Here is a 27,866-nt window from a genome sequence, read left to right as displayed (position 1 = left end):
AGGGAAGACCTCTCTGAGAAGGGGACATTTAGACTGGTGAAACTATGGAGGAAGTGTCCTCTGCGCTGTTAACAGCAAGTGCAAAAGCCCTGGGGCCAACAGGAGTTGCGTGAGGGAGGGGAGAATGGGAGATTAAACTGGCGAAGTTAGAAGCAAGATAGGCCTTGCAGGGGTTGGGATTTTATTCTGAGTGTGAGAAGTCACCGAAAGTTTTAACTAGGAGTTAGACACGATCCACTGGGCATCCACATCTCAATGTGGACCCCATGTACCTTCTTGAGATCCCTTGACCACCTCCTCTTTCTCCGGCTTGGCACCCACCTGTTAGTTACCCAGCTGTTTTCAGACTTAGATGCAATGCCCCTCTCAGGGTGAGAATCTGGCTCTGAGCCAGAAAACAAAGGCAAAATCCCCCTCCATTCCCTTTGTGTTACACCCAGGTGCGGCTTCTCCTTGCAACCCTTCTAGAAAAGTCCCTAAGTGCTGTGTAACCTTACCTGCTGCCATGTCTTCAAAGGTCTTTGTGGAGGCCTAGCCAATATATCTTTCTTTCGGCTGCACCCCTTGCATTGGAAGCATGGAGTCTTAACCACTGGACCGCCAGGGAAGTCCCTGCAGCAGTGTATCTCAACACATCTTCCCTGGCCTCCCGTTTTTTCCCTTCACTCTCACCAGCCTGGGCTTGCCCCTCCTAAATAAATCATTAGAACCATTAACTTTACTCTGCTTCCTAGCCAACAGTTCTCTAGAAAGATCTGCTGTTAGTACTGGGGGTCTTTGGGCATTTTCTTTCTCCTCTGGGCCTCAGCAGCACATTTCATACAATGAAAGGGCTGACTTTTACGTGCCAGAGGGCTCTATCATTTGACATGTAATTCATGTGACCCAGTTTCTCTCTCCTGTGTCCACCCATGTGTCTGGGGAATCTAAATCTACAAAGAAGCAACAAATACAATTGTTAAGAAGGCTCTGGAGGTAGACTGAATTTGAGTTCTAGCTCCTTGGTCCTCAGTCTTCCTGGCTGTGTGACCCTGAGAAATGACTTGGCCTCTCTGAATCTCAAGCTCCTCCTATTTCTGTATAATCATGAGGATTAGATGACTTAATTCAAATAAAGTAGGTAGAACAGTGCTCTTAAAAAGCGTTCAATAAATGTTATGCTTAATAATATACCTGCCCCACCTTTGACACGGAAGGGGTACAGGAGTCTAGGGAAATTACCAGGTCCCTCCCACTGACCCACTGAAGTTCAGAAACTTTAGGCAACACCACTCCTTCCAAAGTACTTTTATTTAAAAAAAAAAAAAAAAAATCATTACAAACAATCAAAAAACAAAAACAGAAACAAAAAACCACCACAAAACCCGCCTTTCTTTTAAATAATGTGGCATGGAGCAGTTTGGTTTCCACCCTATTGCACGTGGTCCGGCCTGGTCATGAATCAGGAGGCTGCTTGGATTGCGGTCCTGTGAAGGAGGTGGGGTTCAGCCTGTGGGGAGGAGGCCTGCCCCTCCCACTACCTGGAGGTGCAAGAGGCAGAGGCTGGGTTTCCATAGCAATCAGGCGCACATCCCTGTCATCCTTTGACAGGCCCAAACTATCTTCCCTGAGGCTCCAGTGGACACAAGGGGAGTAGGAACTGGAGGGAAAGGCAGAAGAAATGTGGAAGTGGGAAACCAGACTCCCAGAAACAGAGTCTCATTAAGGCATTTGGAACAGATAAATTAATTCAGGAAGACCCACCTTCACAGAAGGTTGCGATAACCAGACACACACATACATGCGAGACAATTTGGAACCCTGAAATGGGAGGAGGCCACAGCCACTGCTTAGGGCCCCCATCAAAACACACACACACACACACACACACACACACACACACACACACACACACACACAGAGTTGCATCCAGGGATTCAGCCCACCAAGGCTGCGATGAGGAAGCCCCCCCCATCAAAGTTTTAGGATCCCAGAATGATTTCCATGATGTGATCTAGTTCATTCCACTCCCAGGACCCTGGGGCACAGAAAAGGTTGTGAGGAGGCTCTGGTGGGGCCAGTGAAGGCTCCTTCTCCACTGCAGATGTGTCAATGTCCAGGAAGAAGTCATCCAGGCCAGAGTCCCCCAGGTACCGGGAGCTCAGAGCTTCTAAGAAGACTGGATCGGGCTGGGGCAGCACTTCATTCTGAGGGCCTGGGGGAGCCACTGGATTCTGAGGGGGCTCGGTCTCATCCATGGAGGTCTCCAGCTCCCTGAGAATAGAGCCGATGGTGGCCGACAGGGAGAAGTCCTCCTCGCCCAGGAAGAGGGGCTCTGGGGGCAGGGCAGGTGCAGGAGTCAGGCAAAGCGCAGCTTGGAGCTGCTGGAGGGTGTTGTGGATGAGGACATGCCTGCGAAGGCTGGGTGCTCGGGGGCCCAGGCTTCGCTGGACTTTGTCTAGGGAGATACGGAGCAGGGCTTGCTGGTAGCTCCGCAGGCCTGCTGGACCCCAGTCCCACTTCTCATCCTCCTCTTCCTCCTCCAGATCTGAGTGTTTCCTCTTCAAGCCTCCTACCATGATGCCCTGTGGAGAGAAGAGGGGCAAGTTAGACACACCAGGCTAGTTCAAACCCTGAATCTCCTGTATGGTTGCTGTTGATTTGTAATGATCCAAACTTCAGTTTCTGCATCTATAAAATGGAGAGAGCATGAATCCCACAAGGCTAAGGAGGAGAGTAAATGTATATGATTAAGAAAACAAGATCTGGAACTTCCCTCGTGGCACAGTGGTTAAGAATCCACCTGCCAATGCAGGGGACACGGGTTCGAGCCCTGGTCCAGGAAGATCCCACATGCCGTGGAGCAACTAAGCCCGTGCGTCACAACTACTGAGCCTGCGTGCCACAACTAATGAAGCCCATGGGCCCGGAGCCTGTGCTCCGCAACAAGAGAAGCCACAGCAATGAGAAACATGTACCACAACGAAGAGTAGCCCCCGCTTGTCACAACTAGAGAAAGCCTGCGCACAGCAACGAAGACTCAACGCAGCCAAAAATAAATAATTTAAAAAAAGAAAAGAAAAGAAAACAAGATCTGGGGGGCTTCCCTGGCGGTCCAGTAGTTAAGACTTCGCCTTCCAATGCAGGGGGTGCAGGTTTGGTCCCTGGTTGGGGAGCTAAGACCCCACATGCCTCGCGGCCAAAAAAAAGAAAATAAAAAAAGAAAACCATAAAACAGAAGCAATATTGTAACAAATTCAGTAAGGACTTTAAAAATGATCCACATAGGACTTCCCTGGTGGCGCAGTGGTTGAGAGTCCGCCTGCCGATGCAGGGGACACGGGTTCGTGCCCCGGTCCGGGAAGATCCCACATGCCGCGGCGCGACTGGGCCCGTGAGCCATGGCCGCTGAGCCTGCGCGTCCGTAGCCTGTGCTCCGCAACGGGAGAGGCCACAGCAGTGAGAGGCCCGCGTACCGCAAAAAAAAAAAAAATCCACATTAAAAAAGAAAAAAGAAAGAAAACAAGATCTGGACTTAAACAGCTGGGTTTGAATCCCACTTACTTGCCCATGTGGGCTCAAATAGTGAATTTACCGCCTTGAGACTCAACTTCCTCATCTGCAAGATGAGGATACTAACTCAAGTCCCCCTAAATCTTAAAGCTGTTCTTTCCACAATACCCTTCTTCAAATGTGACATACACAAGACAGGGGTTGAGTACAGAGACCTGGCCTCAAAGCAGAAAATCCTAGGTTTGAATTCTTCCTTTCACACTGCTCAGCTGTGTGATCTCGGGAAGTAATGTGACATTACACACTTAATGAACAAGAGTTAGTTGCCATTTATTCATTCGATATGTTGAGTGCCTACTATATTCCAACCACCTGGAGCCCTGTAAGGGCACCTATCTATGGACACTCTTCTTTCACAGGGAAGATGTTTCTCTGTCCATGCCCTCTCGCTAACTGACTTGGGAGCGCGCCCAATGACAGTGAAGGAGCCTCCCTCAGGCCCTCGCGTGTGCCTTCAGATTATCCCAGGGCTCGCCCCGCAGGAAAACTTGTAGAATTCGACTCAAGCCAAGCCCCGCCCCTATCGGCCCATCCAACCAGACGTCGGCCCTCTACAGGCCCCGCCCCTCTACGGAGTCTCCTTTCAGCATTCAGACACGCCCCAATTTGGCCCAGAGGCTTCTGGGAAATGTGGGCCAATAGCCACCAGGTACACGCACTGACGTTGAGCACGCACTACAATTCCCGGAGGGCTCCGCACGCCGCAGGGACTAACCTTCCCCGCCCTCCCCCAAGGCATGCGCAGAGGGGCCCGCAGTACGTGGGGGAAGGGAACCCGGACGTCCAGCGGCCGGGCGCCTGCCGAGCCCCGCCCTCCACCGCCTCCAGGGCGGAGGGTCTGAGCTCCAAGCCCGGAACACCCCTCCCCCACTCCAGACTCGGGCTGTGAAACTGCTTTTCTTCGGACCGCAGAAGGTCCTGGATTTTCCCCTCAAACTGCCCTCGGGTTCAGAGACCCAGACCCCAACATAATTCTCAAAGATTTACAAGTGCTCTAGGACGCACTCCGTTCGGGACACTAGGTATCTCAATTTTGAGACCTTCCCCCGTCAACTTCCCCTGTTCTCCCGTCTTTCAAACGCTTCTCGACTTCCCCTCCAGTCTCCCCCTCTGGCTCCAATACCTGACAGGGAACTCTCCCCAGCACCCCCTCTCCGACACGGCGTCTTGGAGACCAAGAGTCCTTGCCCCTAGTTCTCGCGCTTCTCCAAATGCCTGGGATCCCAGCCCAACCCCTCACACCTTTTCCTGAACACTAGAACCCCGAATTCAACCCGTCCCGGAGGCCCGAATTGTCCTAATCTTCAGATTTCCTACCCCAAAAGTTCCTTCTCTAGTTTTCTTGCTTCTCCAAACACCCCATGTCCCAGCTTCAAACTCCCTTCACTTGAAGATCCTGCCCCCAAAACTTCGCCCTCCGTCCAGGATCTCGAAACTCCGGTCCCTAACCCTCCCCTTAATCTGTGCCCCCTACTCCCGCCAGTACCCCGCCTCCGCAACTCTCGGAGGCGCGCCTCCTCCTCTCCCAACCCAAGGCTGATCCCAAGCCAGGCAGCCACACCTCACCTCCGCTACCAGGTTCGCAATGACCACCTCCGGGAACGCCCGCAGCTTTGCGACCCTCCAGTGCTGGGTAGGGCCCTCGCTCACCTCCCCGGGGACTCTCAGTCTGGCCTCAGGCCCACCCAGCTCAGCCCGGGAGCCAAGCCGCGAGCCACGATTGGCTGGAGTGCTGCTCGCCGCCAGGCCCGGATTAGTTGGGCGGGGCCCCCAGGCCGTCGCCGGGAGACGCCCCACCGGTCCTCCCCTCCCTTGCTCCGCGGACCATTTAAAGGATTGCAACTCGCTGGGAGGCGGGGCCACGTCTCTAGAGTGGAGGGGATATCAACGCTGTTTCTTTCAACTCAGTTACTATCCTTGCTCGGAGATCGTCATTATTGCTCTGTAAGATCTCTTTATACCAGCTTGGACCACGTCGCGGAGTAAGAGTGGCTCGCATTCCCCACTCCCACTCGTCTTCCGGACGGGCGGGTCTGAGCCTCTCGCTGAGGCCGCGCCCCCTGGGTTCCGAGGGCGGACGCTGCGGGGCGGAGGAGGATGACGCATTGAAGACCAGCCAACAGTTTGGCGTGGCCTATGTTGCCTGGGCGATCGCAACCCCGCCCCTTCACCGCCCCTGTCCTTCTGCCCCCCACACTTTACCCCGCGGCCTTCTTCTTATAAGGACTTTTCCGCAGCGTGTCCTCTGGTGGTGTCTCATACGTCCTCCTGACGCCCCATCCTTCCTCTCTCAGGATGGCAACCCCTGCTGCTGGAAACTGGTTCATGGCTCCCCACTGTCCTGGGGACAAAGTCCAAATTCATATTTTTGCCTCAAAGCCCTTCAGGTCTGGCCTGATACACACTCCTCCTTGATCCCAGCAATCCTGCCACACCGATTGACTTTCAGGTTTTCTAAAATGGCTTCAAGTGCTCTCCACCATCATGAACACAAGAGATTCTGTTTTCCTTCTTGCCTTATCCCCAGTGTTTACAACAATCTCAGGTACATAAGTTCTCAAAAATGAGAAAAATAAAAGGCCTCTGGATCTTTAAATTTGCTTCCCCATCCTGAAAATACACCCTCAATTCCCAGAACCCAGAATTCTCATCAGAACTAATCTCAAAGGATTCCTCCTCTCAGAAGCCCTCCCTGAGCCTCCAGGACGAGTTAGGACCCATTCTGGACTCCCATGGTGTCCTGTGCTTCCTCTCTCTTGGCCTTGACTCCTCTGCCCCTGCCTCCCCCATCTTGGCCCTGGGCTGTCTCTGGACTGTGGGCCTCCTGAGGATATGGATCAAGGTTATCTCAGTCACCCACTGCTTGGTCCACAGCATCACCTAGCACAGGGTTGGACACAAAGCAAGCACTCAGTGAAAGTTTGTTAAATGCCCAGACAATGTGACAGAAAGAAATAAAGAGGGAAGAAATAGAACAGTGCCAGTGCCCTGAAAGCCTGAACCAGCATTGCCTCACCTCCACAACAAGTTGTCACCAAGGGGCATAGGAGGCAGTTTTCTCCAGGCCACCCCTGGGAAGGAAGGTTTAAGGCTCCTCAGACCAGTTCTCAGCGGTTGGAATGTGTTAACCAAGTCATCCAGCTGTTTGCAGAAGCAGTACATGATTGGAATGGATTTGGGGGGGGCGGGGGGGTATGGAGGGGAGAGAGCACTGGCTTGCTCAGGCCTGGGAAAGGTGTTTCTAGGGAACAAAGGTAAATTCCAAAGAGGGACATGATAAGGAAGGGGCAATTCTTCCCCTTCCCTCTCTCAGACTTGCTCCTCCAGGGTTTCCTTCTCAGGGTGGCCCCCGTAAAACCCCATCTCCAGGATATAGCCCTAGGCTTCCTTCTGGATGCCTCCCTCCCTGCCCCTCCCCAACGAACTGTCCACTCAGGCTCCCTCCCGCCCACTCTCCCTTCTCTGCCTCTGGGAACCCCCTGGGTTCCCAGCCTCCACTCTTTCATCCTCTGACCCACCTTCACACAGTAGCCAAGGGAAGCTTTACAAAACACAAACCTGACTGTCCCCTCCCCACCTCTCCCCTGCTCCACTCCTTGCATAACACCTTAGACTAAAGCTTAAACTTTCTACAATGACCCTGGACAGTTTAGCGTCCTTCGAACAGCCTCTGGGGGCTGATTCCTTCTCTCCTCTGAGCAAAGTGTTATTAACTGTAGGGGATAGATTTTAGTTCTTCAAAGGGGCTATGTGCTCTCCAGCCTCCTGGCCTTTGCTCATGTGGTATCTTCTGCCCAGATTGCTATCATTCCTTAGAACCTTCTCCTGGCTCATTCTCACCAATCGAGGTTTCAGGTGGGACATACCCTCTTCCATAGAACCCTGTTCACTCCTCAAGCTGGGTCCCTCAGCCCTCTGTACTTCCTCTATCAGAGTCCTGGCCACTCTGTGTTGTCACTGACAGAGGCAGGGCTGTCTTCCCCACTGGACTGTGAGATCTGTGAAGGCAGGGTCACCACTGGGTCCTCACAGCCACCACTGGGTCCCCAGCACAGGACCAAGAGAGGAAATGAATGAATGAATACCTTGAAAATCTCACACAGAGGCAGACAGAGACACTGAGACACCCAGATAGAGCCAGAGAGAGGAAGAGTCACAGAGGTGGGTGCTCTAAAATAGCTTGAAGCTCTTGGCTCAAGATTTATTGCTCCCTTCCTTTGTTCTCTATTTCCTGGGATGCTGTCCTCCTGGACGGGGCCAGAGCCCTAGTCGTACTGATGGGAGGGGTAGGTGCTGTGCCCGTTGTACTCATCAGTGGTGAGGCAGCGCAGCATGAAGTGGCCCAGGTCGTGTTTGGAGATGACCCTCGAGGGCCCTCGTCCATCCAGGGTCACTGAGTAGGCCCCAGTCAGCGGTTGGTCTCCTGCAAGGTAAAGACAAAGGGACTGGGTACATCAGATGTCCTTTCCCCTCCTGCAACCAACATGTGATCACTTCAGTGATCATCCCAGGGTGTCTACAGTGTGCCCAGCCCAGATGGTATAACAGCCAACAATGTATGAAACCCTTCCCACGTGCAGGGCACTAACCTGTACCCTTTACTTCATTCACTCGCTAAGTGAGTTGTTTTTTTTTTTTTGGTGCGGCATGCAGAACTTCCCTGACCAGGGATCAAACCCTTGCCCCCTGCAGTGGAAGCGCGGAGTCTTAACCACTGAACCACCAGGGAAGTCCCATTCGCCAAATTCTTATTGATGACTTATTAAACGTCAGGTGCTGGGCACACTGAAAGGGACAAAACAGATATGAATCCCTGCCCTCAGCATTCAGACAGTCACTAGGAAAAGGCAAATAATAAGATAAGAAAGTAAAATAGACAATATGTTAGATGGTGAGAAATAAAGCAGAGAATGGGCTAGGGGTTATTATTAATTCTATTTTACAAGTGGGCAAATTGAGTCTTGGAGAGAGGAAGTTATGTCCCATGGTTGCAGAGGGTGACTTCACAGTGGCAAAGGCTACATTTGCTCTGTGCCCCCCTCGCCCTCCCCCACCATGACCTGGCTGTTACCAGGGCATCTAGCGCCTGTATTCTGACAGTGACCAACTTAACTTAGGGATCAAATGCAGCATACCAGCGCAGAGACAACCTGGAATCATGTGCAATAAGAAACACACAGGGCTTCCCTGGAGGCGCAGTGGTTGAGCGTCCGCCTGCCGATGCAGGGGACACGGGTTCATACCCCGGTCCGGGAAGATCCCACATGCCGCGGCGCGGCTGGGCCCGTGAGCCATGGCCGCTGAGCCTGCGTGTCCGGAGCCTGTGCTCCGCAACGGGAGAGGCCACAGCAGTGAGAGGCCCGCGTACTGAAAAAAATAAAAACAAACAAATTTTTGGCAGGATTGCCACATGGGTGAGGGTGTGTGTTTCTTTTATTTATTTATTTTTTTTTCAGTACGCGGGCCTCTCACTGCTGTGGCCTCTCCCGTTGCGGAGCACAGGCTCCGGACACGCAGGCTCAGCGGCCATGGCTCACGGGCCCAGCCGCGCCGCGGCATGTGGGATCTTCCCGGACCGGGGTATGAACCCGTGTCCCCTGCATCGGCAGGCGGACGCTCAACCACTGCGCCTCCAGGGAAGACCCTGCCAAAAATTTTTAATCTGAGTCTGTAGGAAAATAACTACAGAAATCCAGAACGTGGGATATTTTAAAAGACACCTGGGATAACAAAGTCCTACTGTATAGCACAGGGAACTACAGTCAATGTCCTGGGATAAACCATAATGGAAAAGAATATTAGAAAGACTGTATATATATGTTAAAAAAAAATAAGAACAAAAACACCAGGCCTGTTATGTTTCATGTTATGAAAAACATTAAAAAAAAGAAAAAAAGGATATGGAGGATTGTTCCAGGTTAAATATGACATAGTGACTAAACACAACACACGATCCTGGAGCGGATCCTAATTTTGAGGGGAGGGGAAGGTTGGAAGATATTTTTTGGCAGTTGGGGAAGTCTGAATATGGGCTGGATACTAAATGATGTGGTAGAGTGAATGTCAATTCCCTTGGTGCGATAACAGTACTGTGGTTCGTATCCAAATATTCCTTCTTGGAAGATGCCTATCAAGAGGTTCTAGGAGTAGAGTGTGCAGATGTCTGCAACCTACTTTCAAATGGTTCAGCCAAAACAAAAAAAAAAAGAAAGAAAAAGAAAAAAATAAAAATACACACTTATTTAAAAAATATACATTACACATGTATTCACATACATACACATTAGATGCATGCATAGATAGATAGTTAGATAGACAGGGAAAGCAAAAAGGCCGAAATGTTAACAAGTGAACCTAGATGAAGGGTTTATGGGTATTCACAAACCTTTAATTTCTTTAACTTTTCTGGAGGTTTCAAAGTTTTCATACACGTACAAAAAAAGGACTGGGACTTCTCTCGTGGTCCAGTGGTAAAGAATCCGCCTTCCAACGCAGGGGACACGAGTTCCATCCCTGGTCGGGGAACTAAGATCCCACATGCCGCAGCACAACTAAGCCCACGCGTCACAACTACTGAGTTCTCGCGCCTCAACGAGAGACCCTGCGTGCTGCAAACTACAGAGCCCACGCGCCCTGGAGCCTGCGCGCCACAACTAGAGAAGAGAAAAAACCCGCAGGCCACAACTAGAGAGCAGCCCGAGCAGACCACGTGCCGGAATGAAAAAGACCCCGTGTGCCTCAACAAAGATCCCGTGTGCCGCAACTAAGACCCAACGAAGCCAAAAAAAAAAATAAGGAAAATAAATAAAATAAATATTCAAAAAAAGAAGAACTAAAAAAAAACAACTTTGTGTTAAATAATTTTTAGGCATGATCTCTCTGGATATTCACTTCAAACCTGGGAGGTCAAGAAGTAATATCATGAACCCCGTTTACAGATGAGGAAACTGAGGCTCAGAGGCCACGGGCCTTAAGTCCACAAAGTGCTGGGGCTGGGACTTTGCCCGGCTTCTCCGCCATGCAGCTTCACCACTGATTCAGAGCTTAGGATTCTCGTCTCAACAAGAATCCTGAATTGAACCTCAACATTGAGCTTACCTGAACCTCTGTAAGGCGTGCAGGGCTCGTCTTTCTCCAAGCAGAAGGCAGAGGGCACAGCAGAAGTGCTCATCAGCAGGCAGGCAAATGTGAAGGAGATACAAGTGCCTGGCTCCGGCATCCGCACTGCGGTTCCCTCATCCCAGAATGTCCTCCCTTCCCCCAGACACTCACCTGATTCCCCCTGAGGGGCATCTGCACTGCGGTTCCCTCATCCCAGAATGTCCTCCCTTCCCCCAGACACTCACCTGATTCCCCCTGAGGGGCATCCGCACTGCGGTTCCCTCATCCCAGAATGTCCTCCCTTCCCCCAGACACTCACCTGATTCCCCCTGAGGGGAATCGTGGCCAGACACTCACTTCCTATGCAAGAGACACCATTTAGAATGATGAATTTAGAAATTCAGATTTCCCCAACTGCCAAAAAATATCTTCCGACCTCCCCCTCCCCTCAAAATCAGAATCCAGTTCAGTCGCCATGTCACCTTTAACCTGGAACAATCACTTTTTTTTTAAAATGTTTTTCATAGCATGAAACATAACAGGTCTGGTGTCTTTTTGTTTTTAAACATATATATATATACACACACACATTCTTTTCTAATATTCTTTTCCATTATGGTTTAGCCCAGGACATTGAATGTAGTCCCCTGAGCGGGGGAATCAGGTGAGTATCTGGGGGAAGGGCCATCTCCTTAGCAAGCCTCTGCTTATAGCTGAGGCTTACTCTCTTCACCGAGTTTTTTTGTTTTGTTTTGTTTTGTTTTGGCTGTGTTGGGTCTTTGTTGCTGTGCACGGGCTTTCTCTAGTTGTGGTGAGTGGGCTTCTCAACGCGGTGGCTTCTCTTGTTGCGGAGCATGGGCTCTAGGCATGCGGGCTTCAGCAGTTGTGGCGCGCGGGCTCAGTAGTTGTGGTGCAGGGGCTTAGTTGTTCCGCGGCTGGTCCGCGGCATGTGGGATCTTCCCAGACCAGGGATCGAACCCGTGTCCCATGCATTGGCAGGTGGATTCTCAACCACTGAGCCACCAGGGAAGTTCCTTCACTGAACTTTATGGTTTCTTCATTCAGCGTAGCACAACCCAACAGTAATACAGATCATCTATTTCGTTTGTCTCCTCCGCTAGAAATGTAAGCCTCATGAGAGCAGAGACTACATCATTGGTACTTGTAATCGTGGCCAAGCACACACTTCCTATGCAAGAGACATTTGTAAATGCATCTCTCCCTCGGTCTGACTCTCTCTCAATGTGTATTCCAGACCTGGGAGGGGAAAAGAGGGTGTGGTTCCCTCCACAGCACCACCTGGAGGTGAGGCATCTTCTCCGGTATTAGCTTACGGGACAAATATTTACTGAGCACCTACTACATGCCAAGCCCTGTTCTAGGCACTAGGAACACAGCTGTAATCAAAACAAGACAAAATCTGTGCTTCAAACAAAATTCTAGTGTGGGAGACATGCGCTAAGTAAGATAAAGAAAGAAACGAGGGACTTCCCTGGTGGTCCAGTGGTTAGGACTCCATGTTTCCACAGCAGGGGGCATGGGTTCAATCCCTGATCAGGGAACTAAGATCCTGCATGCTGTATGGTGTGTCCAAATAAATGAATAAATAAATGGGTTTAAAAAAAGAAAGAAAGAAAGAGACGATGTGAAGCATAAGTCCCTGTCCCTTGAATGTGGGGCAGCCCCAGTATAACTTGCTTCTTTTTTTTAAACATTTATTTCTGTATTTCTGTATTTTATTTGGCTGCACCAGGTCTTAGTTGCGGGATGTGGGATCTTTTTAGTTGCGGCATGCATGTGGGATCTAGTTCCCTGACCAGGGATCGAACCCAGGCCCCCTGCATTGGGAGCATGGAGTCTTAACCACTGGACCACTGGGGAAGTCCCATAACTTGCTTCTAATAAAGAGAATACAGCGGAAGCAGTCCTGAGAGATCTGACGCTAGGCAAGGCAGCATGCAGGTGTTCCAGGGACAGAGAGCCTGCACCTACCACGAGCCCTGTCGTGGCTTCCTTCCACACAATTCTATTGCCAGCTACTGAGCAACGGCGTGCAAGATGCCAGCAAGAAGTGTCCCCAGAGCCTAGTCAGCTCCCAGTACTGAGAGAGTCATCATAAATGAGGGGTTTTGTTTTACGTTTTAAAATTTTGGATAGTTTGTACAACAGAGATAATTGAAAAGTATGTTAGAAAGCAGATACAAATCAAGCAGGAAGGAGCATAGAAGGTGTGGGAGGAAGGTTTGCAATTTTCAACTGCCCAGGGAAGGCCCAGTGAATGTCGACAGAGGACAGGAGGGGGCAGGCTGGTGGTAACCCTGCAGCTGGGTCCCCACCCACTCACCTATGTGTGGTGGCATCACAGCCACGTACTTCAGGCCCGACTGCTGCAGTATCTTGTGCATCCGGATATGGTCATCAGTCACATCCTGCAGTCTTGGGGGCACCTTGGACGGGTCCCACAGGAGGAAGGCTGGGGGGACACAGGGTAGGGTCAGCCAAGGCTTGAGGACAGCCTGGCCAGGCCCGTAGCCCACAGGTCTCCTGCCAGGACCAACCCCTACGGGGGCTCACTACTGCCCTCCAGTTTCTCCAGGCTTCTCACCCTGCCTGCTCCTGTCCACTGTTACCTCCTGCCTAGACCATGGCAGCAGCCTCCTCCCGGGTCTCCCTGCCCCTGCCCCCCACATTCTGTTCCCCCAGCACAGCCAGAGGGGTCAGACTCATCTGTGACCCTATCTCACTCAGGGTAAAAGCAAAGGCCCCATCAGGTCCACGAGGCCCCACCTGACCTCACCACCCAGCACTCTCCCCTTCACTCGCTCTGCTGCAGCCACACTCCCTCCCACCTCACAGCCTTTGTAAATGCTCATCCCTCTGCCTGGAGTCCCCTTATCCTCCCGCGGCTCCCTCATGTCACTTCCCTTCCCTGGGAGACAATGTGTGATGGGACAAAGGTGAGGAGTGTGGACCATGGAGACAGTCCGGTTCCACACCCCAGCTCTGCCAGCCACAGGCTGTGTGATCTCGCGTAAGGTGACGGGCCTCTCTGTGCCTCCACTCCCTTAGCTAGGAAGCAATAAGAACAGCTACTATTCACTGAGCACCTACTGTGTTCCACTGTGAATATAAGTGCTACTCAAAGGAGTTTTGAGAAGATTAAGTGGTATTCATCTGTAAGGCACTCAGATGGTGCCGAGCACACAATAAGAGCTCAATAAATGCTGTTAGCATTAACTGCTCCTGTTACACACCCTGTAGCCTTCCTTTCAGATTATTCCGGGCAACCATTTGTTTAATACCATCTCCTCATAAACTGGGAGCTCTGTGAGGGTGAAGACCTGGCCCATGTATACACAGCTCTGTCATTTCCTCTATGATGTTCTCCCCCTGACCCTTTTTCAGGATGAGTCAGGCACCCCTCTGGGCCCCCAGAGTCCTCTAGGCTTCCCCTATCCCGGCCCTGACCCCTCTGCGCATGCTCCCCCCGAATCCCGGCCCTGACCCCTCTGCCCGTGCTCCCCCCGAATCCTGGCCTTGACCTCTCTGCCTGTGCTTCCCCCAACCCTGGCCCTGACTGGTCACTGTTTGATGATGGCTCTGTTGCCACGTCCCTCCTCCTTGTAAGAACCACGGCCCAGGGCCCAGGGATGTATTGTGTCTCTGGCCTCATCCAGCAAGGTTCAGGCACTCAGGTGGTGCTCGATAAATACACAGTAACTTGGAGTGGCTCTAATGCCGCCTTGTAGGAGCCCCTGGGCTGCCCGTCCAGTACCTATCCCCGACTCTTCAGCCCCACCCCTATGACCCCGCCACCCACCCGAGGTGCAGGCCACGACCTTGTCCACTCCGTGGGCCTTCATGGCCGCCACAATGTTCTGGGCACCCTTGGACATCACTGTGGTAGGACCTTAGAGGAGACAGAGAGTGGCTGTCACTGGTGGGCGGCGGCGGTGGCGGTGGCGGCAGGGGTGGGGCTGGGGGCGGGGGTGGCACTGGGGGCCGAGGTGCAGGGGTGGGCCGTGGGCAGAGGGGGGGCCCAGTACTGAGGTCATTGCCGGTGCCCAGCAGCACGATGACGGCGTCCTGCCCCGCCACAGTCTTGTCCACATCGGCCGCCTGCCGAACGTCACCCACTATCACGTGGGCCGGCTGGGGCCCCTCTGAGGGCAGCCTGGAGGTGTCCCGCACCAGCACTGTCACCTCATAGCCTGCAAAGAGGGGCAGAGAGGCAGGTCAGTCGGCTTGTGGGCTGGCACTCCCAGCCTCCAGGGGCTGGGTCCTGGAGGGTGCCATGAACCCCCAAATCCATCCCGCAGGTCCCCTGTTCTGAGACAATGGTCTTCAAATATTTTCGCTGGCATACCCACAGTTGATATCCAGCTGGTTGTTAAAATAAAGTGATACCTTGATGTCGGTTCATAAATAACTTGCTCTGATGCCTCCAAGGGTCTCTTCTTCCCTTCACTCCCCACTCCTGCGATTTCTCCACCCTCCGGCGACTAAAGGGTTAATGCCTGGCATCACACTGGTCTATGCCCCCCATCCATGGTCCTGGAGCAAGCTGAGGTACAGAGAAGGACATGAGCTGCCCAAAGGTTGTCCATCATTGGGTTTGGTTCCCTAGGTCTTACTTTTGAAGGGCTGGGTCCTGTCTTAGCGGTTACTAAACAGTCTGAACATCACTTTGGCATGTCACCTCCCAAAAGAATTTTGGATAATTCTGTAACTCAGTGTCCCCTTTCTGACACATACCCTCCCTTTTAAAGATTACAACCAACATATTTCTTCCTTTGTTTTAAATAATGGCAAAATATATCAATGTTTATGTGTATTGCAAAAAAAATAAAATTAGTAGTTGTAGTCTCTGTTATGGACTGAATGCTTGTGTCATATGCTGAAGCCCTAACTCCCAATGTGATGGTATTTGGAGATGGACCCTTTGGGAGGTAATTAGATTAGATGAGGTCATGAGGGTAGGGTCCCCATAATGGAATTAGTGTCCTTATAAGAAGAGGAAGACCAAGGCTCGCTCTCTCTCTCTCTACCATGTGAGAACACAGCAAGAAGGCGGCCATCTGCAAGCCAGGAAGAGGGCCCTCATCAGAAACCAAACCTGTTAGTACCTTGATCTTGAACTCTCCGCTCTCTAGAACTGTGAGAAATGGCTGTTGTTTAAGCAACCCGGTCTATGGCATTTTGTTGTAGTGGCCTGAGCTGATGAAGACAGCCTCTAAATAGCATTCTCATGAAAAATGAGCCAGAGCTCGTTGAAGAAATGGCTGCTTGCTGGGCCACGCCAGGGAGAAGACAAGATGAGCCTGGAACATCTTATCTTGTACCTCCAGCTGGTACAAGAAATGAAAAAAAATGATGGGGTGGGCTTCCCTCGTGGTGCAGTGGTTGAGAGTCCGCCTGCCCATGCAGGGGACACGGGTTTGTGGGATCTTAGTTCCCTGGCTAGGGATTGAACCTGGGCCCTTGGCAATGAAAGCACGGAGTCCTAACCACTGGACCGCCAGGGAACGCCCCTGTTACATTTCTCTTGATAGCTATCATCATATATGTAAAAAACAAATGATTAGAAATTTGTACACTCTGGGGCAGTGATAATGGTCATTATCATACATAATATTTAGAGAGCACTCACTATATGCCAGGTGCCAAATTCCTGACATTTATTCGCTTCTTTAATCCTCAAAGCAATCCTGGGTTTGAATTCTGTCTGGCCCTACCACTACCTAGCTGTGACACTGGGCAACTCACTTAACCTGTCTGGGCCTTAGGGCCTTCATTTTTAAAATGACACTAATCATAGTCTCTACCTTATAGGGTTACTGTGGGTTTAAATAATATTTCTTTTTTTTTTTTTGGCCACGCCATGCAGCTTGCAGGAACTTAGTTCCCTGACCAGGGATTGAACCCAGGGCCACAGCAGTGAAAACGCCAAGTCCTAACCACTAGATCACCAGTGAACTCCCTAAATAATATTTCTAAAAGTTTAATGTAGTTGGTTGATTTTTGACAAGGGTGCCAAGATGATTCAATGGGGCAAGTACAGTCTTTTCAACAAATGATGTAGGGACAACTTGATATCCATATGTAAAAGAATGAAGTTGGATTCCTACCTCACACCATATATAAAAATTAACTCAAAATGATCAAAGACCTAAATGTAAGTGCTAAAACTATAAAAATCTTAGAAGAGGGCTTCCCTGGTGGTACAGTGGTTAAGAATCCGCCTGCCAATGCAGAGGACACGGGTTTGAGCCCTGGTCCGGGAAGATCCCACATGCTGAGGAGCAACTAAGCCCATGTGCCACAACTACTGAGCCTGCGCTCAAGAGCCCTTGAGCCACAACTACTGAAGCCCACGTGCCTAGAGCCTGTGCTCTGCAACAAGAGAAGCCACTGCAATGAGAAGCCTGTGCACCTCAATGAAGAGTAGCCCCTGCTCGCTGCAACTAGAGAAAGCCCGCGCACAGCAACGAAGACCCAACACAGCCCAAAATAAATAGAATAAAATAAATTAATAAAAAAAAATCTTAGAAGTAAACATAGGCATAAATCTTTGCGTCTTTGGATTAGGCAATGGTTTCCTAGCTATGACACCAAAAGCACACGCAGCAGAAGAAAAAATAGATACACTGGACATCATCAAAATTAAAAATTTTTGTGCTTCCAAGGACACTATCAAGAAAGTGAAAAGACAACCCACAAAATGGGAGAAAAATTTTGCAAGTCATATAGCTGATAAGAGACTTGTATTTAGAATATATAAAGGACACCTACAACTTGATAATAAAAGATGAACATTAAAAGCTGGGCAAGGACTTCCCTGGTGGTCCAGTGGGTAAGACTCCACACTCCCAATGCAGGGGGCCGGGGTTCAATCCCTGATCTGGGAACTAGATCCCGCAAGCCGCAACTAAGAGTTCGCATGTTGCAACTAAGAAGTCCGCATGCTGTAACTAAAAGATCCCGCGTGCCACAACCAAAAAAATAAATAAATAAACAAAGATCCTGCATGCTGCAACTAAGACCCGGCACAGCCTAAATAAATAATTAATTAAAAAAAAAATCTGGGCAAAAGATCTGAATAGACATTTCTCCAAAGAGGTTATACAAATGGCCAATAAACACATGAAAAGATACTCAATATCATTAGCCATCAGGGAAATGCAAATCAAAACCACAGCAAGATCCCATTTCATACCCACCAGGATGGCCATCATCAAAAAGACATAATAAATGTTGATGTGCATGTGGTGAAACAGGAACCCTCATACACTGCTGATGGGAACGTTGAATGATACACCTGCTTTGGAAGGTAATCTGGCAGTTCCTCGGAAGGTTAAACGTATTGTTACCATGTGACCCAGCAATTCCACTCCTAAGTATATGCCAAAGAGAAATGAAAACATCTGTGCACACAAAACTCATACGTGAATGTTCATAGAGGCATTACTCATCATAGCCCCAAAGTGGAAACCACCCAAATTTCCATCAACCGAATGGATAAATAAAATGTGGTATATCTAAACAATGTAATGGTATTCAACAATAAAAAGAAATGATACACATGCTACGATACGGATGAACTCTGAAAAAACAATTTTTTTGCTAAGTGAAGGAAGCCAGTCATAAAGAGCCACATAGCGTACGATTCCATTTATATGAAACGTTCAGAACAGGCAAATCCATATAAACAAGGAGCAGGTGAGCGGTTGCCTAGGGCTGGGGAAGGGGTTGAGCAGGAAAATGGGGAGTGACTTCTAAGGGTTTCTTTTGGTGGTGATGAAAATGTTTCAAACTGATTGTGGTGAGGTTTGCACGAGTCTGTGAATATGCTAAAAACCACTGAGCTGTATACTTTAAATGGGTGAATTGTATGGCACGTGAATGATATCTTAAAAAAGCTGCTATGTAAAAAATGCAAAACGAAAACAAATGAAAAGATTAGAAGAGTGTCTGGCATAGGAAAGAGCATTATATGGGTGTTGGTTGTTACTATACCTTTTCACCATCTCACAATTTTTTTTCCCGTCCTGGTCTAGTATTCCCTGGGCTCCTGGACTCTCTCAACCCCTCCAACCCATATTTCACGTGGTAGCCAGGTAGAGCTTTCCACTGTTATATCAAAGTGCCCTTGGCTCAGATCCCTCCCCTGACCGCCCGCCCCCCCCCCCACCGGTGCCCTGAGATAGTCATGTTCCTTAGGACAGACTTCAAGGCCCCCCAGGATATGGCCTCTCCTCTCTCAACTGTGCTGGAGCCATGGCCCTTTTCGCACACTGAACTTCTTTCAGTTCCTCAAATGCATCATGCTGTTTCCTGCCTCCTGGCTTTTGCACGTGCCCCTCTGCCTGGAGCACCCTTACCCTCTTTCCCCAGAACTCCCAGACAATTGTGCTTCCTCTGTCATGGCCCTACTTATGCTGACCTGGAATCAAGCAAGGGCCCTGTGGGTCCAGGGACTGTAACATATTCGCCACCATCTCCCTGACTTTTATATCAACACAAAAGCACACGATATACTGTCTCATGGACCTGGGTTCGAACTCTGGCTCCACCTCTTTTTTTTTTTTTTTTTTGGCCCAGCCGGGCATGTGGGGTCAGTTCCCTGACCAGGGATCGAACCTGTGCCCCCTGCAGTGGAAGTGCGGAGTCTTAACCACTGGACCGCAGGGGAAGTCCCAGCTCCACTTACTGGCTGAGGAACCTCAGGAAACACCTTCCCTGACTGGCCCTCAGTCTCCTCTCTAAAGTGAAAGTCACAATCCCTAGCATCCCCACCCTGTGTGACCACCTTTCATAAGGGAATGACACCTGTGCTGCCCTCACACACATCGGGGAGCAATGAGAGCTTTCATGATGCCACCGCAGGCACTGGTTCATTACCACTGTATTAGTTAAAACGGACCCTAGTAAACTGTGGGTATTTTGGAGGAGAAACGTTCTCACGGACAGTGAGAGCTCTGACATAGGCCCAGCACAAGAGTGCCTGTTAATGGTACATTATTGGTGATTAGTGACATTTATTGAGGGCCTCCTAGGGAATTCCCTGGCAGTCCAGTGGTTAGGATTCCACAGTCTCACTGCTGAGGGCCCAGGTTCAATCTTCAACCCCTGGTCGGGGAACTAAGATCTCACAGGCTGTGTGGCACAGCCAAAAAAAGAGAGAGAGAGAGAGAGAGAGAGAGAGAGCCTCCTATGTGCCAAGTGCTGTGCTAAGCTCTTTCTGCAGATGAATGATGTTTTTTTCCAAAAATTTTTAACACAACCCACATTTAAATTTTAATAGCAACATGTGGCTAGTGGCTACCATACCAAACTATAGTGTTAGAATTCACAAATTTTGCCCTTCACAAAGAACAAGAGCATTTGTAGGTTATTTCTAAACATTTCTTTTTTTTTCTTTTCTTTCTTTTTTTTTGTTTAAAAAATCCCTTACTTTATTTATCTTTTTCCATTAATTTTTAATTTTGAAATAAATTCAGACCTATAGGAAAGTTCCAAGACCTAGATTCGCATATATGCTTTATCTTTCTCTCTGTGTATATATAAAACATACACATAACATGTATAATTATATATGTGTATAAAGCTTTTTCCTAACGATGTGAGAGTCAGTCGTAGAGATCATGCCTCTTTTAAGCTTTTTTGATCTCAACCCTCCATACAAAATAGATTTCACTTCCAAACCCAGTATACACAAACCCATACATATATAATTGAAACGAAAGTTTCATAAAACCAATATTTAACATGTGATACATTCTGACACTGTTGTGACCAATTAAATATATTTCAGAACTCATTATGACCCACAGTTTGAAAAGCCCCAGATTGTAACAACCCCACAAAGTAGGTTGTATTATATGCCCATTTTGAGGATGGGGAAACTAAGGCAATTTTAGGTAATTGGGCCAGGATCACACAGCTATAATCTGAGTTCTCTCAGCCAAGGAGTGTCTATTGAGCACCAACTATATGCTGGACACGGTTCTAAGCATTTTCCATATATTGTAATATCTCATTTAATCATCACAAGAACCCCAGGTCGAGTTCTACTAGTTTCATCCTCACTTTACAGATATCTAGGTACACAGATGACAAGGCACTTGACCACACAGTTGTTAAGTGGCAGAGCTGGGGTTTGGAATGCAGACACACAGGCACCAGAGTCTATGCCTGTCAGGACTCAGCCCTACAGAATCACTGAGATAAATAAAAGCCGAGCTCATTGAACCCCTTCCTTTTTCTGATGGGGACAGCGAGGCTCAGGTTCACTGTGGCTCTGAAGAGAGCTGTCAGAGCCACAGTGAGAAGCCGCGGACTCCCCTAGGCCTCAACGCTCCACACCCCCAGGTGCAGTCCCAGCTGTGCCCAGCAGGGTGGATGAGCAGAATTTCATAGAATCCAGGATTGAGAGAAAGGTAGTAACACGGTAATCCAGTTCCTCAGGGTGACTCAGCAACTCTCAACATCTCCCTCTTACTTCCTCCCCTGGAAATGTTTACCAGCAAATTTGTTCCTCCTGTCCCTACAAGCCAAGATCCTCACTAGGTCTTCCCAGGGAGGGGGAGAGCAGTGGGCTGAATGGGGAACTTTCAGGCAGAGTCCCTTGAAGGGACAGCTGGGCTAGGAGACAGCTGAGAGTGGGATCCTGGTGGCCTCCACCCTTTTGGGGCAACCAGATAGTCAATATCTTCAGAGTCACCAAGGCCAGCAAGGGTGGGGCGCTATATCTGGAAATGTCAGGCTCTGATGGGGGTTGGTGAAGTCTGGACGGTGGGGGCAGGGTACTGCTGCATAATACTGATCCCCTTTCCTGCCCCCTTTCCTGGGGCAACTGCAAATTTTCAGTGCTCATTGACTTTCCCGGGACCCGTGTGCCCAAGTCTTCACCCTTGTCTCCGTGATCTTCTTTCCATTAGGTGCCCACAGCAATCCACCCGTCAGCCTTTTCAACTTTAAGCCTTGGTGCCCACACCAAGAGCCGGTGGTCTTTTGGCAGTTAAGAGCAAGCACTGGTGGGACTTCTCTGGTGGCGCAGTAGTTAAGAATCCCCCTGCCAATGCAGGGGACACGGTTTCGAGCCCTGGTCCGGGAGGATCCCACATGCGGCGGAGCAACTAAGCCCATGTGCCACAACTACTGAGCCTGCACTCTAGAGCCCACGAGCCACAACTATTGAGCCCACGTGCTGCAACTATTGAAGCCAGCACGCCTAGAGCCCGTGCTCCACAAGAAGAGAAGCCACTGCAATGAGAAGCCCACGCACCATGATGAAGAGTAGCCCCGCTCTCTGAAACTAGAGAAAGCCCGCGCGCAGCAACGAAGACCCAACGCAGCCAAAAATAAATAAATAAAATGTGGTGGGGGAGTAAAAGACCCATTGGTGGTCTCAATAAAAAACAAACAAACAAACAAAGAACAAGCACTGGGTACAAATTCCAGCACTGCCACTTTCCAGCTATGCGACATTGGGCAGATCACTCAGTGGGCCTCAGTTTTCTCACCTGTCAAATGGGGTGATACTAGTTCCCACCCGACATGAGTGCTGTGCGGATTTAACACGTGCTAAGAGAGGACAGTGCTGGGAGGCCAGCCCAATGCCTGGCTTAGTTAAGCCCTTGCTGGGTGTGCAACCACCAGCACCACAATAACAACTACATTTCGTCAGAGCATTAGATTTAAACCTGTCACTACAGTCCCCCAGCCTCCTAGGGCCAATACCTGTTCCTTGGGCTCACGTAAAATTGGACCTCACAGCGTCCCCCGTTTCTGCCCCCGTGGCCACCTGTTTTGCCCCCCTAGGTCCTCACACATCAAGGGCACTGAGGGCCCCAACCAGCCTCGGCCCGACCCCATGATTCCACTTCCTAAAGTTCTGTCTGTGTACCCCGTGACACGCCCTGCCCGCCCCAGCTCATGCCTGCTTGCACCGCCTGCGCCAGGGTGGTGAGCCCGGTCCTTCCGGTGGCGCCGAAGATGGCAATCTTCTTGACGGCCATGCTGCGGGGTCGTGGGGTTGCGGGGCCGCGGAGTCGCAGGACACGCGGGAACCGACTGGCTGCTAGGCCGCCCTCTCCGTCCTTCCCTAGCGGGAGAGACGGGGCGGGGCCGCTCAGAGGGCCACGCCTCAGCCAGCCTCCTGCCCTCGACTCCGGCCGAGGGGCGGGGCCATAAGGCCACTCCTCTGGTTAAGAACGGGGTGGGCGGGGCGGGAGTCGGCTCGCCTCCGCCTGCGGCCCAGCACCGCCTTCCAGCCCACCACTTAGACTGGGAGGCGTGGCCGTATCTGGAGGTCTACGACGGTGAACCCAGTGCCCCGCCTCCGAGCTCTAAACTCCCAGAGCGCGGCGGGGCGAGCGCGGGCCACACCCACATCTCTCTCCTCGCTCAGACCCCCTCTCTCAGGGCCACTAGGCTGATCTGGGACTCACACTACGCCCCGAGGCCTCCTCTAGGCTACAATGGGAAAAAGTGAGGGAGGACAGTGTGGGTGTGTGGGTGTGACACTGTAACTGCGTGTCTATGTGCCCGTGTGGCCCTGTGTGACTGTGAATAACGCCAAAGGAGAGCATGATTGTGGGTGGTACCATGTGCCGTCCTCTGCGTAAAACACCGTATTACAGTATGAGACTGTGTGTGACACCACGTGTGGAAGACATTGATGCTGTTCTTCTGAGACCTCGTAGTGACACTGGGTGACAGTGGGTCAGTCTGTGATGCTGTATGCATCCATGCCGCTGGGGGATATGGTGTGAGTGTGGGACATGTGTGAGTTGTGTTATGTGGGAGTGTGTGACTCTGTTAGTGTGTGACACTGCGTGTGTCATGTAAGTTGTGTGACAACGTGCCATCATTTGAGTATGGCTGTGGGTGTTGACTGTTGTTGTGGTGCTATTTGTGACCTGTTACTGTGTGATGTGTAAGTGGGCGACAGTGCCGGGTGTATGACCCCCATGTGAGTGTGTAAGGGGTGTAACAAGTTCGAGTGTGTAAAAGTGTGTGACGCTGTGTGATAGTGAAGCCGTGTGACACTCCTTGTGACCCCGTGGAGGTGTGCAGCAGTGTGCGGCATATGTGTACTTGTGCACGAGACCGCGTGAATGGTGGTGACAGCATTTGAGTGCTTTACAGTGTGTGACGCTGTCGGGCCCTGTTCCAGGGCGGGACCTCATGTGAGCTTATGACTGCGTGAGACGGTTTGAATATTTGACACTGTGTGACCCCATGTGAGGGGGTGGCAGTGTGTGTGTGGATGTGGATAATGTCTGTGACGCTGTAGGTGACCCCGTGTGTGTGTGGCAGTGTGTGACTGTGTGACCCCGTGAGAGTGTGGACTGTGTGTGACGCTATCTCGGGCCCCTGCAGCTGTGTATCACACGCCGTGGCCCGGTGTGTGACCGCGCGTGGGCCGGCGCTGCAGGCGGCCGGGGTTGGCGGGGCACCGCGGGCGGGAGGGGGTCCCGGGGGCGCGCCGAGCGCGGCGGCCGCGCGAGCGGGAGGAGGCGCGCCGGCGGCCGCGGCGCATGCGGATCTGACCGAGCGGCTGGGCCGGTGGGGCCGAGCAGAGACGGCCAGGCCGGGCAGTGGACGCCGACAGGGAGGGCGGTCGGGCACGGTCAGCAGCGGGGACAGCGGCACCGGCGGCCGCGGGCCCAGGTGAGCGGCTTGGGGATGGATAGCCCCTCCCTCCAGCATCTTCCCACCTGCCCTAGCATCCCTCCCCCGCGCGCCTTGGACATGGACTGAGCCCCGAGGGTCTCCCCGGCTGGGGGAGGCGGAGGGTTGAGGGCAGAATCAGCTCCCATCCGTCAACCCAGTCCAGCCTCCGCGCCATGCGTGGGTCTTTCATCCAAGCCTTGTCCTTCCCAGGCCCCTCTCCTTGGGAACGGTGACTAGACTGCAGGGAGAGAGAGGCACGGGCTTGGAAGGGTTAAAGCATCCTATCTCAGGTCCCATCCCCAGCCTCGCCCAGCCAACCTTTCCTGGAGTCTGCAGGACACCCCCTTCCACCTCCGCCACCGCCTTCTCCCTTCCTTCTCCCGTTGAATCACGTAATGGCCAGGGCTGTTCCACCTCCAGACTGCCTGAGAGATCACGAAGTGCTAAGTGCCTCTCCATCTCCAAGTATCCTCCATTGAGGAAACAGTTGTGCTCACCGTTTCACAAGGAGGGAAACTGAGGCACAGAGAAGCCAAGTTAAAGGTAATGGGGTTTAAAGATACAGCAAGAATAAAGCAGGACTTGAACTCATTTCTGTCAGACTCCAGCACAGGCACTTTTATTTGCTAAGATATGTGACTGGAGGATGAATAATAATAGCAAAGCCCATGTATTGAGGGCTTGCTGTGTACTAGATACCATGTTCCCTGCATTATTAATCCTGTCATCTTCAAACACCCCTAGGAAATGGGTACCATTATCATTACCACTTTACAGATGAATAAACTGAGCCCCAGAGAGGGTAAGTGACTCAGCCAAGGTCACACAGATGCCCACTTACAGCTTTCCGTGGAAGAAGGGAAAAATAATAATGGATTTTTGAGTGTCTGTTGAAAGGGACAGTCTCCACTACACTGACCAAGACCTAGACCCTGCCTTCCTAAAATCTGGTGAGTTGGCAACTGTCGGAATATATTGAGAATGCGGACACTGATCTCCTCCCAACTCCCTCCTTTCTTAGTCTTAGAATCAGGCCTGGGGTTCCAGAGGGTGGAGGAGATGTATCTAATGTCTCCCACACCCTTAAATTTCATATTTACAATCTGGCAGTGTTCTAGAACATAGCTCTGGAGTCAGACAGTATGTCAGTTAGCTGTTGCCACAATAATGCTGCATAAGAAACCACCCCCAAACTCAGTGTCTTAAAACACTAAGCATTTATTTAGCCTCGAGTCAGTCTGAGGTCAGCGACTTAGGCTGGGCTTATACGAGCTTATTCACCAGTTGGGATGGGTAGGGGGATGTTGACTGTTGGTAGCTCTAGCTGACCTTGGCTGTGATGAAGGCCTTGGACCTGGACTAGCCTAGTAGTCTCATGGCCACAGTCAAACACAAGCAAAAACATGCAATGTCTCCTGAGTCCTGGGCTCAGAACTCACCAGCACTTCTACCTAATACTGTTGGTCAAAGCAAGTCATGTGGCCAAACCCAGAGTCAAGGGGTAGGGCATGTCCCCCCGCCCCCCTCTTCCATTCCTCCCATCCCCAGAGTGGGAGAACACTGAAGAGTTATATGGCAAAGGGTGTGGCTATAAGGATGAAAAACTGAGGGCATTAATGCAGTTATTTGATCACAGTGACTACATTTGAATCCTGGTTACTCACTAGCTGTGTGACCTTGGGCAAGTGAATTACCCCCTCTGTGCCTCAGCTTCCTCCTCTGTAAAATAGGCTTAATGGTACCTTTCTTTACAGAATTAAATTTGTGGGAATTAAGTAAGATAATGCATATAATGTACTGAGCACAGTGCAACTGCTCAATAAATGTGAATTATTGTTATTACTGCCTTACAGAGTTCTATTGATAACAATGTTATCTTTCTAACAATAATAAGAGTGACAATTTTTTTTTTTTGCCGCATGGCATGCGGGATCTCTGTGTCATGTAGGATCTTAGGTCCTCAACCAGAGATCGAACCTGTGACCCCTGCAGTGGAAGTGCTGAGTCTTAACCACTGGACTACCAGGGAAGTCCCAACAGTGACAATTTGCCGAGCCCCTACCCTGCACTAAACTTGGTGCTTGACCACAGCTCTATGATGTGGTCAGGGTGAACATTATTGTCATTATTATCATGTCCCTTCTAAAGACAGAGAAATTGAAGGTGAGAGGGAACAGGGCTCACAGCCAGTTGCTCTTAGAAGTGGCACCTCTGAACTCAGGCCCTGTTTCTAGCCCTAACCTTCCTCTCCTCATCCCCAGGCCTCACCTTCCCTGATGGCGCAGGTACCAGGGGAAGTGGATAACATGGAGGGGCCGCCAGCCCCTAACAATAACAACCCTGCAGCCCGCTGGGAGAGTCCAGATCGGGGCTGGGAGCGGGAGCAGCCAGCCGCCTCCACTGCAGCCGCCTCACTCTTTGAGTGCTCCCGGATCAAGGCCTTGGCAGGTACCTGGAGGAGGGCTGGGTGCGAGGGTGGGAGGGAAGGAAGGGAGGAAGCTGCTGGGGTGGTGTCTTTGTACCTTGATGGCCTGGAGGATGGGAAGAGAGTTACAGACATTTGGACCTTCCTTGAATCTTTTTTTTTTTTTTCTTTGCGGTACGCGGGCCTCTCACTGTTGTGGCCTCTCCCGTTGCGGAGCACAGGCTCCGGACGCGCAGGCTCAGCGGCCATGGCTCACGGGCCCAGCCGCTCCGCAGCATGTGGGATCTTCCCGGACCGGGGCACGAACCCGTGTTCCCTGTATCGGCAGGCAGACTCAACCACTGCACCACCAGGGAAGCCCGGACCTTGAATTTTTAGACCAGCACTGTCCAATAGAACTTTCCATGATGATGGGATAATGTTCTGTATCTGTGATGTCCAATATACTAACCACTGATACTTGTGGCTGTGAGCACTTGAAATGTGGCCAGTGCTATTTGAGGGACTGAATTTTTAATTTGATTTAGTTTTAATTAATTTAAATTTCAATAGTCACATGTGGCTTGTGGCTGCTGTATGGAGCAGTGCAGCCATAGAACCTTAGAAATGTATCAATACAATCCCAGAAACGGGGGACTTTCTAAGCGTACTTCTTTAGAATCCCGAAATGCTGAAACCTCGCATCTTAGGACCTTGGAATGTCATACCCAGAGATTCTTTGAACCCAAGACCTTTAGAAGTGGAGACTCGTGTAAACAGAACTTTATAATCACAGATCTTAAGACATTTTAATCGTTGGCTCCTAGGGTCTTAGAACATCAGAAACTTAAAAACTCTAATGCACATAGATCCTTAGGGCTTTATAATCCTAAACCTATAGGATTTCAGATTAGAAACGTTTATCCTGAGCACTTTAAGAAAGAATAACCACACATTCATGTTTTTTGCACTGAAACCCTCAGTCCTGGGACAACTGGAATGGTTGGTCACCATACTTGGATATTTTAGGAGAATATAAGCAAAGACCGGAGAACTGTATAGTTATAGAGTCTTACGATCTTAGATCTTTGGAACTGTAGGCCCTTGAACTTTGGGACTTTGTATTCAC

The 27,866-nt window shown here is 50.6% G+C and overlaps 3 protein-coding genes across 10 annotated transcripts in view; 1 reads left to right on the top strand and 2 right to left on the bottom strand.

The window, feature by feature from the left end:
* Positions 1-1,271: 1,271 nt before the first annotated feature.
* Positions 1,272-7,566, bottom strand: SERTAD3 (SERTA domain containing 3). Of its 3 annotated transcripts, none has more exons than XM_067721229.1 (2): positions 5,755-7,566; positions 1,272-2,564 (listed from the first exon to the last, which is right to left on the bottom strand). In XM_067721229.1, the coding sequence occupies exon 2, from the start codon at positions 2,556-2,558 to the stop codon at positions 1,962-1,964; it is 597 nt and encodes a 198-aa protein (XP_067577330.1). In that variant the 5' UTR covers positions 2,559-2,564; positions 5,755-7,566; the 3' UTR covers positions 1,272-1,961. The 3 variants fall into 3 exon arrangements, with proteins under 3 accessions (XP_067577330.1, XP_067577331.1, XP_067577328.1); XM_067721230.1 differs by lacking the exon at positions 5,755-7,566 and adding an exon at positions 5,203-5,353; XM_067721227.1 differs by lacking the exon at positions 5,755-7,566 and adding an exon at positions 5,119-5,310.
* A 152-nt stretch (positions 7,567-7,718) lies between these two features.
* BLVRB (biliverdin reductase B) lies at positions 7,719-22,809 on the bottom strand. Its single transcript, XM_067721231.1, has 5 exons — positions 22,595-22,809; positions 14,700-14,864; positions 14,474-14,563; positions 12,998-13,126; positions 7,719-7,975 (listed from the first exon to the last, which is right to left on the bottom strand). The coding sequence occupies exons 1-5, from the start codon at positions 22,671-22,673 to the stop codon at positions 7,818-7,820; spliced, it is 621 nt and encodes a 206-aa protein (XP_067577332.1). The 5' UTR covers positions 22,674-22,809; the 3' UTR covers positions 7,719-7,817.
* Positions 22,810-24,178: 1,369 nt separating this feature from the next.
* Positions 24,179-27,866, top strand: part of SPTBN4 (spectrin beta, non-erythrocytic 4) — a 72,566-nt gene continuing 68,878 nt past the window's right edge. For 5 of the 6 annotated variants that reach the window (XR_010939187.1, XR_010939186.1, XM_067719960.1 and 2 more), the window contains exons 1-2: positions 24,179-24,330; positions 26,595-26,781. Coding sequence is in view for 4 of the 6 variants with exons in the window: in XM_067719960.1 (XP_067576061.1) it covers positions 26,610-26,781 (172 nt within the window). In the remaining 2 variants the exon portion in view is untranslated. Of the gene's footprint in view, positions 24,331-24,753; positions 24,877-26,594; positions 26,782-27,866 lie in introns of all 6 variants that reach the window. The other variant, XM_067719961.1, reaches the window with a different exon arrangement.

This window comes from Pseudorca crassidens, chromosome 20 (genome assembly GCF_039906515.1).
Source record: "Pseudorca crassidens isolate mPseCra1 chromosome 20, mPseCra1.hap1, whole genome shotgun sequence".
Taxonomy (NCBI): domain Eukaryota; kingdom Metazoa; phylum Chordata; class Mammalia; order Artiodactyla; family Delphinidae; genus Pseudorca; species Pseudorca crassidens.
This window is presented reverse-complemented; position numbering and strand designations above follow the sequence as displayed.

Coding starts and splice junctions, on each gene's coding strand:
- SERTAD3 (XM_067721229.1), bottom strand. CDS start 2,558: ATGGTAGGAGGCTTGAAGAGGAAACACTCAGATCTGGAGGAGGAAGAG.
- BLVRB (XM_067721231.1), bottom strand. CDS start 22,673: ATGGCCGTCAAGAAGATTGCCATCTTCGGCGCCACCGGAAGGACCGGG. Junction 14,564..14,699: donor GGGCACCGGCAATGACCTCA/GTACTGGGCCCC, acceptor GTCTCCTCTAAG/GTCCTACCACAGTGATGTCC. Junction 7,976..12,997: donor TGTGATGCCACCACACATAG/GTGAGTGGGTGG, acceptor TTTACCTTGCAG/GAGACCAACCGCTGACTGGG.